Genomic DNA, 15,553 nt, shown 5'->3' with positions numbered 1-15,553 from the left:
TCCTTTCAGTAGTGCAATCTTAGGCTCCTTTACTGCCTTATAAAAATTGAATAGAGCATTAATGGAAGATAAGAAGAACAATGTAAAAAGATGATACAGGATATATTTGGGATGAAAAGAAACAGAGCAGGCATATTGTGAGATTATTTGGATTATATTAAGTAATGATTTCACTAGGAATGATGGCACTAGTTTTACTGCCAGATAGAACTCAACTTAGAACAGAAACACAAGCTGCGGTATTGGTAGTAATTTTAACTGGCAGTAAAAAGGAGACATGGAGGTACAGCATCAGAACCTTAGCATCTCTGAAATCAAAGGAAAATCACCCATTTTATACCTACTTAGAGTCTGTTCCCCAAAATGGCAGCCATCTTACCATTTTCTGGTGTTTCTACTGTTGAAGGCAGAATGCAGTCATTCTTATACAATGTGTCTGCAAACTCCTTGTAGACCTCAATGGTACTATTGAAGTGCCTAAAAAAATCCTCAGGAATGAAGCGACCTTCTTCATAAAGATGACCATTTTCTTTTACAAAATCCTAGGGTAAAATATAGAATTCAGCTTGAAAGAAGGTCAAGAGAGAGGCTCATTTAGCACTTCAACAGATAATGAAAATATCCAAAGATGACACAAAATGGTTTTAATTTTTAACCCAAAAATGACCAGATTTGCTGTATACGACCTTCATAAAACATACAAGACCTCTGATCTAAGGATTCCAAATTAGCTTTGCAAGTAGAAATAAATTATTAATCCAGCGTTGTAAAAATGCCAAGGAATGAAAGGCAGTCTGCATCCTTTGCTGAAAACTAAGAGACTTTTTTTATTTCCCTCATTAAAAAAGTCACCCTGATTTCACATCACTTTGCAATGTTCCACATGATCCTTTTAATCTGAACACAGGAACACAACACAATCATAGCTATTGTCATAAAAGTACAGGGAACAGAACACAATAGGTGGGATATGTTACAGCACAGAAGCAGGCTGAGATGCCTGATAATGTACCTAAAAATAAGAGCAGGACTATAAACAAGGAAGCCAAATCACTCAGGTCTAACAGACAAGTGTGTTATGCCAGACTAAATCACAAGATTAAGATCCGTATTAAGAACATTGATGGTTATCTTCTTTTCGGTTTTTGTGGTTTTTTTTTTTTCCCACCTGACTGGCTTTCCTAACAACTGTTTCTTATGCCAGTGGGTCGAATTTGGCCTGAGGTTAGTTACTCTGTACTCCCATGAAGGAGGACAGTGGTAAGAACATATGTTAAATATGTACAAAGAAAAACTTCCTGGTTTTGGCTCAAAAATTATTTTATGTTTAATGTTTACTTCTTCATTCTACAAAATAAAATTCTTCTTCCCCAGCCATATACCAGCTGGGTTCTTTGAAGCATCAGAACAAGAATAGAAAGAAAAGAAAGAGATACAATAAAGATTGGACAGAATTCAGTTTGAAATGGAAAAGTAGAGAATGTCTAAAAACTCTTAGCAATCTAATGCCTATATATGGCAGGGTTACAAGGTTATGCCACTCTAAATAAGATTGAGTGTTTTAATTCATTTGATTAATTCTGGATGTTTAAAAGGTGCAATTATAATAGCTAAGGACTTACTTAGCAAAAATAAACATATACAGGAGATTAAATCCTTGCCCTAAATAACATGATAGATTTTGCCCATTTTATTTAGTGGGACCAAACTTTTCACTACAAAACTTAATTTTAATTAATGATAGACTGGTTAGAGCTGGGTAAGGGATTATAAAGTTAATTTTTTATTCCCCCATCATTTTCACACAAGAAAATCAGACGTCTCTTGAGTGAGACTCCTGGAATCCTTCCAGCTGCTGTTGGAATCCAGAAACACATGGAAATAGGCTGGTATCCTCTAGTCTTTGCTGTGTCTTTGTATAAAAGAGTTCATTAAACCATGGTGAAGCTTTCAGAGCTTCACACACTGTGATACATACTAACAATATATTAATAACTTCAACAACATCATCTTTAAATTTAAATTAGTATCACTAGCAAAATGAATAATTTAAGCTGAATGCACAAGAAAGATTTCTGCCAGTTTCAAACAAACCAGAATGAATTAATGACCCTAAAGATGACAGTTACATTTTTGACTACTTAAATAACTGTATACAGGTCATTGTATATACTGTAATCCCTTGTAAGCCACTTTCCTTTGAAATATGAGATAACAAATAGCCAACATTAGCACAGTTTACCCAGTGCACTTATAAACAAAGTATGATTTCTGATATACAGGAATAGAAATGAGAACAAATCTAATGTAGCTTTGGAAACTTTTAAACTACTACTGAGTACGGTGCAAAAGGAAGTTCAAATAAAAATATCCAGCGTACAAGTAGAAACTCCATATAGGAATACCTTATTTTTATCAAAAGCTAGGCATGCCATAAGATCATTAATTATCCTTGTGAGATTATTGATGATTGAATAATTGCTTAAAACATCAGACATATCTGAAATATCTGAAAATTTCTGGAGAAGATTATGTAGACTTCTTGAAAATTCAGGCACCATCAAATGCAACCAGCAGTGATTAGGCTGTCAGGAGATAAAAAGAGAAACAGAGAGGCAGATTAAATATTAGAACCAGTTTTTGCAAAAACTGGTTAAGCAGCTCAATGTGCAAAAGTAGATTAGATTGTTCTTTCCCATTTAAATTATCTTGAAAGTCTAAATTAAAATTTGTCTTTAGTGTGGCCAACTTTCTCCTCAGTCCTTTTGGTAAAATTTCTATTCTCGCTGATACTAACATATTTATGGTTGTCTGTTAGATGCCATCCCTTCATTAAATTCTTAATGAATGCTAAGCATCAGTGTGTTCAGAATTTGAGCCTTGGGACATACTACTATGAACCCCAGTCCATGATTTCATTAACCTACTCTTTTTTTTTTTTAATAACTACTGCTTTAACAATTTTCTCCAGACTTTCTTTAAACCAATCGCAGTTTTCATTTTATTATTGTTACCCTACATGACTCAGTGAACCCCAAAGATCCTTGATTTAAATCTCTTCTGAGGAAAATTTCCGTAAACATTTTGCATGAAATCCATGTATGCTTTTATTCACCTTTAAACTAGTTAGCTTAGCCAACTCCTTCTCTAAATGCCATTCCTGAGAACAGTTTCTAGATCTAAGAGTTTTTCTTTTCCTGAGCTTTTGCCAACAAAAGGGTTCTGCACAGCTTGTCACAGTATCTGCCACATCTGCGCCAGTGGAATAGAGTTCAAATCCTTTCACCAACAACTATGCAATTAGTTTGCAGATAAAGTTTGTACAGCTGTTCAAGTGACTGAAACACCGTCATTCACCTTGCTGCCTTAGAGGCAGCCATTAACTTCCTGTACTTAGATTTACATAAGAGTAGCCAAGTAAATAAAAATGCCACCCAGTCCAGGAAAAACCCTAAGTTAATATATAGGTCTGCAAAAATACAGGTAATGCGTTAGTCATACTGCAACATATACCTGGAAATCCCTTCCTAATAAATGCTGAATTTTTAATGGTAAGTGTTACGAGAATTTATTCCATATGAGAAGCTATTTTTTCAATGGTTAAAAATGTCTCAGCAACATTAAAGCCTGCCAGCTATGAAGATCTTGGCCCAGCAGTCCCAAAGTACTCTCAGTATCACTAAACCAGTTTCCAATTGTTTCCTAGTGGGTGGGCACCATCCACTGAATCCACCCACTCCACCTTCTGTAATGTACAGTAAATGTTTGGTGATGTATCTGCTTCTCAGTTTAGTCTCATTTTACTCAATTTCTGCAATAAACCTGCATACAGATTCTTTATTAAAAAAATAATAATAATTTATCCACTACTATCAATATCATCACTCAGCAACAAATGACTTTCTCAACATAGATGTTCTGTCTCAATGTGTAAACGTTTTTGATGAGGTAAAACACACTTCACGCTTTCAAAGACTAACCAGACTATCAAGCATCCATGTTTAGAGAACCAAATGCAAATACATTGTCCAGCTCCACCTGGCTTTTCATTTTTGTGTATAACTCACACACCGATAACAAGCAGCAAGTCAGCATTATCACCATTTGTAATTATCTCATCAATGACTTAAAAAAGAATTAAACAGAATGTGAAATGAATGGTGTTTGGCTTGATTCTATTTCCCTGTTTTCCTTCAAGCACAAAGGGAAAGGGAGAGACAGTAGCAAATAAAACAGAGAAAGCTTGTTGAAACGTACTTCGTTCTAGCAGCACGCGTTGTGCCACATCCCCTTGCCCTCACAAGACAGATAATGCATTTTCCTCTGCTTTGGTGTAGGAACATGGAGACAGAACAGCTGTGATTCCCCAAACTGCAAACCTGGAAACCCTTTTCCTCTGAGGTTTTTGTGGGTATGCACTTTCTTCTGGCAGGGATTAGCAAAAGCTTGCTGCTTCTCCTAGTAAGCATTTGGTGATTCCAGCAGGGAGTCTATTTTGTTGCTCCCGTGGTTTAGCATGTGCGTGGGAGTCTCCTCTGACTGAACCGTTCTGACCCACAAAGCTGTATTTCATGAGCGCTTTAAGTTTTCTTTTCAGTAATATCAAGCTGTGCAATCACTTGCTATCTCAATACCTACCAAATGCAGGGATGAAACTGCTGAAATTGAGAAATGTGATGTTGTCTGCAAGGAGAAATGGAGGTTTAACTCTGCTTTTTTGTGTAAACTTTGACCAAGGTTTACACTTCAGGGCAACTGCAAACCTGACTTCCTTTGTACTCCCAGGTAGTCCACATTTAGCTTTTTCTTTCTACACCTATCTAAAAGTTTGAAAGGTATCTATCTCGTCTTCTGAGTTCAGCTCCTGCTGCTGTCATCTCTGTCTTTTAACCTTCAGGTTAGATACACAGTTCACTCTATGAGAGACTACTTTTAAGCCACTCAGACGTCTTGAGCTAGTGCATAATGCAACAACTCTTCTTTTTAATGGATCGGGTCAGTCTGTTCCTGTTAGGTGCACTACACTGGCTTCCCGTCTGCTTTGCATTCACCCTGCCTTCCTACCTTTAGTCATCTACATTTGAGGCTTGCTATCTTGGGTACATCTCCCACTTCACACACACACTAAAGATTAAAATCTATCGTAAAAAAATTGCAGGGCACCGTTTCAATCCTTTCAGAGCTGAACAAAGGGCATTCGCCTTATGCAAAGCTGTGGGATTCCAGCTTGCAGGGACCTTGTAGAACCCAGAGCAAAACCTACTTTATTCAGTCAGCCTTTGCTGTGGTATGTATAACGCAACCTGCAATCACCAGAGAGGAATTTGGCAAATTGTGATATGAACACCCCCAATACTTCCTCCTGCAAAGGCATGTGGCCAAGAACTGCACCTTCCATCACCATGACTGAAAGTGGTGTATGAGCAAAGGGAATATGGAAATCCCAGCTCTGCACTTCACCATTTATTTCTTGGCTGCTTGTTGTAAATGTAAACTGGATCTGTGTTTCTGGGTATGATGCGGCAAGACGGCATGGCATTTAAACTACAGAAAAGAAACTGTACTGGCAGCCGAAACTAAACCACAGGGTGAGGTCAGAGTTAAGCAGTGAGAACAATCAGGACTCATTGGTCAAGCAGGCTCCCTGGCCACCTTCAACTGCAGTGCCAGACTCCCCAGGAGTGCAGTGGAGGGAAGAGTCTCGATCCAGTCTGGCTCTCGCCCATCAGCTGCCACGCTCATCCTGGAGGCTGGGGAGCAGCGCTCAGGCTACGACTGTCCTCCACAGACGTGAATCTCATTACATCAGGCACCAAAATAAATGAATTTCAAAAAGCACCACAGTCAGGGGATGGTGGCAGCTAGTTACACTTCCTTTTTCTCTGGATATTGGCTATTTTCAGAAATTGAAAATTTTCCATTAGTTTTAATTATATTATAGGGGATCTAGTACCCAACTTCCAAAGCATTTGTTTGCAGAGTTTTTCTGTCTAAAGAATCAAGATTAAACTGGGTTTTCTACAGTACTCTAACTTTTAGTAAAAGCCTCAAGTTTCCAACAAAACCTTTAAAAACATTATGGCCAGATCTGCCATAATACCTTGTAACTTCACAGCTCGGGGCCCTTCACTATCCCACAGCCTCTTTTTTTCTCCAGCCATCTTGTTATTCAGGACTGAGAAATGTTGCTTCTGGCATCGTTCTCCAGTATTAACAGAAAATATTGCTAGATTTGTTACAGTGCTAGGATAGGATGCATTTTTATATGTTTATCACACACAAGTTGGGTTTTCATAATGAAAACTGTACAGACACAAACCCAACTTCTTACATCTATGAGATGAAATACAATGACTGATGATTGTGTACAATGAATCATTCTCAAGACAGGCACAATATTGTTCAGTTTAACGGACAAACTAGTCCTTTTCTTGCTTTTTTAGTTTCCTTAAAACAATATAGTACAGTATAGCATTCAGCATAATTTCTGCTTTCACTTTGTTCCCTTCTCTCCTTTTTCTTGCACTGTATGCAACAACCAAGAGAGCATTTTCAATGCATCATTCTAAAAATATGTTTTTAAAATTAAGCAAAAAGATCAAAAATACTTAGTAGAGTAAGCAATAAGATAATATGAAAAAGTTTTTAATACAAAATGTTTTAAAACTAAAGAAAGTATGTTCTGTGTATTAACTATGGGATTATATAGAAAGAATCATACAAAGCATGTTTGAACCAAATAATGTCCTCACTTTCTACCAATTTGTTTAGTTACTGATGTGACCATTTGCTGAACTTAGGGTTCTCTCGGGATCTCTGTATTTGCTGTGCTTTAAAGGCATTTCCACTGCTGAAATGAAAAGGACATGCTATAGTACATACCAAAGTACAATTAGAAAGAAACTGCTTCTTTAAGAAAGCAACAATTTTCCAATGACTTGATGAAATAATACCATAGTTTGACTTTTTCCAGAGAAAATGTTAAAAAACTCATTACGAAGAAACATTTTTCTAAGTTTCCTGTAATTAAAAAGGTTCTAAGTGACTGCAGGAATCTCTACCTTTCTTTTAAATGAATATTTGAGAAGTGTATCAAAAGTGAAATACCCAGTATTTAACTGTAACTGACTAAGCCACAGGACTAGGTACAAAACGATATGGCCATCACTGGTCCCAGTGGGCTATTTTATTGGGATAAACTTGAAGTGGTTGTACATACCAGACTATCCATCTTCGGGACATATTTAAGAGTTATCATATAATCATTTGGGAGATTTCCAACCTACAACAGAACAGATAATGATATGTTATTACTGACCACACAAAGTAAGACTTATTTTCCATCACTGCATTCAATATTCAACACAAATTTTCAGTAACCTACCAGGTGCAAAAGCTTACATATTCAGTGTCCTGTGGAACTACTATTGACTCTTATTTGCTCACAAGTGAAGCATCTTTCCACACCTCTGTAACATACCCAGCTCCAATCTGATCATGTTCAATGCTACCATTTCCCCACAGAATTAAAGTCAGTAATGTGGTGAGAAAAAGTGATCTGACGTTATTTATTACTGCAGAACCTCCACTGCATTTTTGTCTTTTAATGACATGCCTTGAAGTGTTTCCATGACAATTCCTATGCAACCCCAACCACTCCAACAGTAGAGGACCCAGTAGTCTCTAAGCCCTTTTCCTTCAAATAATTTCCAACTTCAGCAGGCATTTGAACCTAAAGAAATAGTTGTCTGCCTTGTGCTTAGTTCTGTACCAGGTCAGAACACTTGAGCACAACTTTAGCTTTGAAGCTGTGCCTCTTACTAATGATGAGCAATGTAATTATATCATAGCAATGTCCTGGGGCAAAGGAGAGCTTCTCCACATGTTAAGATGAGCATGGTTTTGCAGATGTGGGTGAGTATGGGGCGTGCTGAAGCAAAAGCACGGAGTAGAAGAAGGGTTCTCAGTGAATTATACAATGCAATCTGCCGCAAATGGGATCCAACACTACTGTGAGACGTGGTTGATCAGCTGGGGAATGTGGTGAGTGGGGAGATGAAGAGGGAGATGCTGCCATGATCCCCAATCTCTTGCAGTACTTTTTTCAAAAGGTTTACCAATACCCTGATGCTTAGTGATACAGCAAATGTATTTTCTTTTGTATCAGTGAAAGGTTCAATTGATACTGCTCATCCTTGGTTTGAAATCCATTTAGTCAAAAGACAGTAACCACATACATATTTCCTTTGATGAGCCAGAATCTATACTTTGTTCAGCAAAGCGTTTCTACTTCTTTGGGTTAAAGATCATTCTATTATGGCTGCTTTTGATTCTGTTGCTATAGCAACCAACACAGGGATTATATTTTTTTCCCTGTGCAGTTTTTAGGTAGTATTTTGTTTGACGCAACAGAACATTTTTTTGTTAATTAAAGTTTAGTTTCAATTAAAAATTAGAACAGCAATTTCAAAATGTTGTGGGTTTAGAAATTATCAAGGACAATACTTATGCACAGTCAGTCACTAGTGAATTCCAAACATTTTTTTCATTTACAATGTGGGCTGAGCCACAACCTTTCAGTTCAGTGACATCTACCTTTCTCCTACAGCTTTAAAATAGTTTTATACAAATGATCCTGGTAAATTCCTTTCCGTTGATCAATTTTATTTTTTATTTTTATACCTACACATTCTCAAAGAAGTAGTTGCTGAAGTTCCACTAAAATTCTCTATATCAATTCTATTTACCTGGCACTTTGGGGAGTTAATGCAAGATGCTATAAACACTGAAAAATATTGCAATACATTTGTTCTTTCTTCAGAGCATCTGAATTATTCTAAATCCTCACCTGTAATTTTTTGTGTATTTTTTTCCTTCCTCTAAAAACACCCTGACATCATGACACATTAATAGGTAATGCAGTTTCTTTTCCGGCTCCCTTTGCGTGCTTAGAGAGGTAGGATTAGCAGCACTTCAAGCAGCAAGGATAGTGAAGATGCTACTGTATGTGCAAAGTTTCCCATACTCACTCTAGAGGGATTCAATACTTAGCAATGTCAGCAAAAGCACTGTTCTTTAAGAAAGGTCACTGGAAGATTAAATTTGTTCCAAATCAACGAACACTACAAGAGTTGATATGCATTATGTATACAATCTACTTTACCGGCATCAGAGCCTGTCAAGCACTTTTCATGCACAGTTAAAAAAATTTAACTGCCCAAGAGTTCTTACAGCTTCTCAAACAAAGCTGGAGAATACAGCTCAGCCTCAGATATTTTTCTCCTTGACAGATTGTGAATCAGAAAGGATATTTAAGGATTTTTTGAATTTACTACTAAAAAGGAAGATCACGGGCGGGGGCGTGGGGGGGGTGGGGAAGGTGTCAAACACAAAATATATGCCCTGCCTCAAGACACGGCTGGGGGGGGGGGGGGGGGGGAGGTGTCAAACACAAAATATATGCCCTGCCTCAAGACAAAATAACTTGTTAAACTTGTATTGATGAAATTCCACATGCCAGATGCTCTGCTGATGGTAAATGATGGAGCTCAGTCAAAGTGAGGGAGTTACACTTGTGTCCCAGTTGGACTTCCCAACTCATGCACATAAAATAGGGTAAAGCCTTTGATGTAAGAGTGAAGGATATGTTTGTACTAAATCTGTGCATTTTGTACTCTCTTGCTTTGCTGAAACAAATCTTGACATTTCAGTGAAGGCTAACCACCAAGACTACGATCCAAACCAACCACTTGGTTTTCAGCTGCTGAAATGATTCTGAAAGGACAGAAAGGATGCTGCATACCTGCTCTGTGCTGGGTGCCTGACTGCTGCGGCTCCCAACAAGGAGCAGCCAAGACTGCTCTAGACTGCCTGAGCAAAGTGGAATAGGAAGGGACTGTCTTTTGAAACTCCCTGAGTCCTGGAATGGCTTTTTCGGTTCCTGTGTTCCATTCCTTCAGTACAGTGACCTGTTTTGGGGCAACAAAACACCTGCCTGCATGATTTACCTTGGTTTAGACAAAAGTAGCAGTTCTGATGATTATAAAGAACGTCAACTGATAATCTTGGAAAGTAATGTATAGAACTAAAAGAACTCTGCATTGCAATTAAAATGTCAAAAAAAGTTTCTCTGATTTAGTGGGGGTGTGTGGTTGTAGAAATCTTATCAGGCTCTGAGAAGAGGTGAAGAACACTGAATCTAGATGCATGTCTTCAAATCCATATAAAATCCACATTAGGTGCTATATTCCCAGTTGTAATAAAATCTCAAACTGGGAAATATAAGATTCCTTTTGACATAGAGAGGTCTTAATATTTAATACATCACTATTAACATTGGATAACCCAAATATACTTTTAAAATATGCGCATGGTCACGTAGAGGGGGAGATGAAATAGGGTTCTTGTGAAAGTGATTTGAGTTCCATAAACTACTCCTTTATTGCAACAGCAGAATATAATAAAGATGACCTCAATCTGCAGCCAAGTGCACTGAAATGAGAGCTGCTGCGCTTGGAAATTCTCTTTATTGTAACTTCTGAACATTTTAAGAAGACAAGCATGGATATCATTATTTTTTATACCCAGATAAAAAATGAGGTAATCTAATAAAGTAAAAAAATTACTGTTTACCATTGTCAGTGATTTCTCTTCTACTCTGAGGCATATGATGGGAAAACCATACTTCTCTTTTGGCTACCATTTCTACCACCCATTTCTCTCAGTCATCCCCCTTTTCCTACTCTTTAATACTTCTGCATCTCTCTTCTTTACATCCTTGGCTTTTCTTTTCCTGCAGGAGCTTCCCCTTTCTGTCCATCATCTCTGCAATCTACTCTATCTCATCTGCTAATCAAGCAGTTAATAAAATCCTCATCATGTGGCTTAAGACAACATGCTAACGATTTCCGTTCACACTTCTTACAGCCATAGTGGCAGATTATTTGCAGGATAACAACACTGGATCATTTTTTATAACCCTTTCTCTCAGGAGAGTTAAATCCATTTAAAAATAAATATCAAATGTTGCAAAGAGTGTAAAGTACACATTTACAGCAAAGATGCAATGTGAAGGCAAAGTGTTTGAAACAGCATGTCTTGAACTAGCAACTTGGTCAGTAAGTGCTGGCTATTGTTTGGGCTTCCAACATTCAAAAGAAAAAAATTGCTTTAAAGAAGTACATACAAGGAACAAGAGGTGAGTGCCTTAGATTTTGTTAATGGATGAAACCAAAATACGCAGTTACATTCTTTACATACTGAGCTGTGCAGTAAAAATTATACTTATATGTAGGTTTGCTGTTCATATTTAACAAACATATATACAAGAGAGTCCTAATCCTTATGCAAAATCAGAATCACAATTACAGCAATGCAGCTTTCTGCTGACTTACTGTGCTGAAAAGAACAATGGGGACAGGCTTTATTGACAGGTGCTGCAATTACAGTTTCATAATACGGAACATTTGTTCATCAAGTAATGTGTTCCCCTCCAGACATCTTCATTAAAAAACAAGCAGGAGTTCAAGTGATTAGTAATGCAGAATTAATACTCTCTAAATACTTTTGTTCCCTATAGGTATGAATTTATGCTCTTTTAAAGTTCTCACAATTAAAAAACAAACATAATACAATTGTTCAATTGTTCTTTGTGTCTTAAAATAATTTTACTTCATATGAAAACTTATGTTATAAAGATTTGAATAAATTTAATCTTACAGAAAATACAAGTAATTTTTGTATAACAGATACCAGTCTGGTTTTCTCTTAGGTTAATTAATGCTCAGAAACCTTACTGAAACTTTTCTTCCACTTCTAGCTTCCGGTACGTGTCTAGTATGATGCTAGTGAAGATCCAGATGAACACCACTGAAAAGAGTTACACCGTACACCTGTCCTCAATTTATTACTCAGCACAAAGTTGACTAGGCAAATGACCCACATTTTCAGGCACTGCACAGCATGCTTTATTTATTCTCCAATAGCTTTTAGGCTTAGTAGACATCCCTGGTCTGTATTCACAGAAAGTGTTGAGGGAGGCACATTCTCATATTCCTAGAATACAATATAGTCGAGCAGATGACAACCACAACCATGCTCAGGGGGTTTCTACCAGTGATATAGGTGATTACAGTACTTGGAACAAGAAGCCCTGAACCAAATAAATGCAGGCTAGGTTGTATCAAGCTACAGGCAAAAGAGTTTGCTAGGGAATTGTGGCACTGTTTTGCAAGCTGTAGGTGAACTGCAGTAGAGGTAGGGAAGAACAGAGTAGGAAAGAGACGTGGATTCACACTACAAAGAAAATTTAGCATGAGATAGGAAGAGCATGACAATCTGTCTGGAGTTCATCAAAGAGCATCCTTCCTGCAGCCATAGACAGTGTAACAGATACCAAGGAAATAATGAGAAGAAGCTAGGACAAGAGAGCAAACTCAGCATGTGTTAGGATATCACAGGCAATGTTAATGGTGTCTTTGAAGACAAAACCAAGAAGCTTGCTGTTGATAATAAAAAATAAAAGGAGGAACAGCTTGCAGGAAATAAGTAGATACACAGGGTCAGAGCAGCAAATAGACAGAATGGAAAATTATAGAAGTCGAAGCCAGAAAAAGACATTTCTGTAGATTGGATTTTTATTCACCAAGGATTTGGAAGAAAAGTGAATATGTATGGACAGAGAGCTACAAAATAATTTTTTCCTGTTATCACAGGAAAAAAACATGGAGGTTTTAGAAGTGAACTTACAAGGGTCTGTAAAGTGTCAAGAGCCAAAATGGACACCTTTGTTATAGACCTGAATGGCTGGGGGGGAAAGGTGATATACCTTTACAGTGAGGAGAAAAGGCCCAGGGAAGACCAACAATTGGGGGAAATGAAGAGATCATAATCTGCCTCAGTGGAGGATTCAGGCAATATTGAATCTAAGCTGATGGCTGAGCATTTGTGAAGAGAGGTCAATATCCTAAGCTAAATGATGGGACTTGTGTACTACTGTTGAGTGGCTAGTTTATCGCACACAGATACAGGACTATCCTCATGACTGTGGACAAAAGGGCTTAAAGAACATGACAGCATGGTCAAGAATAAAGCCTTTAAAATAACTGTCATACCACTCTGAGCAAGTGTGATAGAGCTTGTGGATAACACCACAATGAGCAATAACTGTACACATAACAGTGGCTTCTGTGAAATCCTTGGTGCTACAGTTTGTTCTCACTGTGAAAAGGGAGAACATTTAATACAGACATTATGTCCTACTGGCACAAACTCTTTGGATTAGAGGAGAAATAAAACTTTTAAAGGCCAACAGGATCAATAAAGAATCCAACCACCTATGGGTGCTACGTCTAATTTTGAAGCTGTAAGCAATCAGAATATCATTGCATAATTCAATGAGTATATTATGTTTCCAAAAAGCAGAAGTGGTACAAAAACTTTTGTAGTAATTTGTAAGAGTTGTAGGGTCTCCTGAGCTATATTTTTAAGCAACGTCATGCTGGAGTCCATATAGCATAAACAAATCATACCTTTTAGCAAAGTAATGTGATCAGTCAGTATTCTCTGTGAATTTCTCCCTTCTCATATTCACACGGTCAGCTAATGGTATTTTGTTTTTAAAGTAATTTAAGCCTAATAATATATATTTTTTTCATTTTGTTCTCAATGTCAAGTTGTCATAGTGTAGCATTTCAAAAGAGAATGGCCAGCTTGCAATATAGTTTGTTTAATTGAAACCAAGGGTTCTTATACTAAGTTTAAGGTAATAAACTTATTTCCATGTTATCCTTTCAGTCCTCAAGTGGCTTTATAGAAATTATTTCCACAAATATTAACACAGACAGACAAAACAGGGATACAGACTTTCGCCAGAACATTCTCAGATGCACAGCTCAAAACAGAGAGAATCCAGGTGTCTGTGCTTTGTCTTTTCTGCATCTCTCTGTTATTCCTCCAACCCAAAATATCTTTGAACATGCTAGTTAACTTCACCCAAATTTTGCATCTGGTAGAGAAATGTGAAAAGTATAGGTGTAAGTCAGGAGAAGGACCATACAGCATCCTCACCGAGGACTGTCTGGAGGAGCTCAGCTCTACCCCACTCTGCTTAGGTTTGGCCGCAGCAAGGTGCAGTGCAACCTGGACAGTTGCCAGAGGTTTTCTTCTGTACATACACTAGAACAGCTGCCACACAAAGCCCTTCCTGCCCAGCCAGCAGCCCAAGCAAAAGGGGATATAAATCCAGCAAGCGCTCAAAACATTGCTCAGGTAGGCATCATGCTTATGGGGCATGGGAGGGAACTAGCAACGATGCTGCATGTGGAGAACTAAGAGGAGATGTGGAGGAGGGTGGGGGTATGGAAACACAGTACTGCAGGAATATATGTGCAAGAACAGCAGCTGCCAGACTAGTCTGGAGGAAGATGTAGGAACATAGTATGTGAAGTCACAGCCAAATTAAAGAATCACTTAATTTTTATGATAATAGGTTCCTTTCATAATTTATCTCAAAAGCAAAGTGTGATTGCTCAAGCCGCATGAAAAGTTTTGTAACAGGTATTTATACATTCTTGAAGTTTAAATTGTAATAAAGGGAAAGTTAAAACAGTTTTTCTGAGGATACATATTTGACATATAGCTACTGCTAACCTTGTGCTAGACAGTTTCAACAGCACTCATAGGAATTATAGGAGTTCTGTTGCTCTGTCATGCTTTCAACAGGTTTAAATCAAAACTTAATACTCTTTCAAGAGATGAAATATTATCTTGAATAAACATGCTAATACTTCAGGATTCTGCCTAAAGGGACTAATGTGAAGCACTAAGTACTTAAGTATAGAGCACCCCCAGAGATTTAAACCATGTGCCAATGTATATAACAATGCCTATGAAAACAAGTGGAGAACACTGCACTGGCAGCAAATGCAAGGGTATCCAAATTAAGTGTTTAATAATATTAATGCTAGTATTGCAGCCATTTTTCAGTAATGAAGCCAAAATCTTCAGCTGAATTCAATACTTAAATGAAGGTATGTTTGTTAAGTGTTCAGTATATATTATTTCTTAAAACCTTTGGTGTTAGGTCCTTCACTACTGCAAGTTAGCATAACCACTGACTTCAGTGGAGTTAAATACCAACTGACTGCACACAAGAAGATGCAGTTTTTCAAGTTAATGTAGTGTGTAATGAAGTAACAGCTAAAATGTACTTAAATGAATTCAGTTCTCATATGAAGCCAAGAGTCCTTCAGACAAACTTCTAGGTACAGCAAGTAGAGAGAGAAACATAATGAGCGTTAGCCCACTCCTACCTAAAGACTGTAAAAGCTGTTCAATTATTATTGCCTGGATTGCTACAATGATGTCTAGTATCACACTATTTTTATATATAGCACAGGTTTCCCATAAGCCTAAGGTAAAGACTTATGGTTCATTTCAGTTGTGTTTGTTGCCAGTCTGCTCCATGCAAACTGGTAACACAAAAGACAATAATCTTTCATCTGCATGGGAAGCGATCTGATCCCAGACAATGTTTGAGGAAATCAAGACTTTC

General features: G+C 37.6%; 1 protein-coding gene across 1 annotated transcript in view; it reads right to left on the bottom strand.

Annotated features, from left to right (window-relative positions):
• KITLG (KIT ligand) overlaps window positions 1-15,553 on the bottom strand; it is a 57,289-nt gene that overhangs the window by 14,958 nt on the left and 26,778 nt on the right. The window contains exons 3-5 of the mRNA XM_037390126.1: window positions 7,220-7,282; window positions 2,406-2,585; window positions 380-542 (exon numbers count right to left, since the gene is read on the bottom strand). Coding sequence (XP_037246023.1) covers window positions 380-542; window positions 2,406-2,585; window positions 7,220-7,282 — 406 coding nt within the window. The remainder of the gene's footprint in view (window positions 1-379; window positions 543-2,405; window positions 2,586-7,219; window positions 7,283-15,553) is intronic.

The sequence above is a fragment of the Falco rusticolus genome, chromosome 5, assembly GCF_015220075.1.
Source record: "Falco rusticolus isolate bFalRus1 chromosome 5, bFalRus1.pri, whole genome shotgun sequence".
NCBI classification, from domain to species: domain Eukaryota; kingdom Metazoa; phylum Chordata; class Aves; order Falconiformes; family Falconidae; genus Falco; species Falco rusticolus.
Note: the sequence above shows the minus strand (reverse complement) of the source record. Positions and strands in the feature narration are given on the sequence as shown.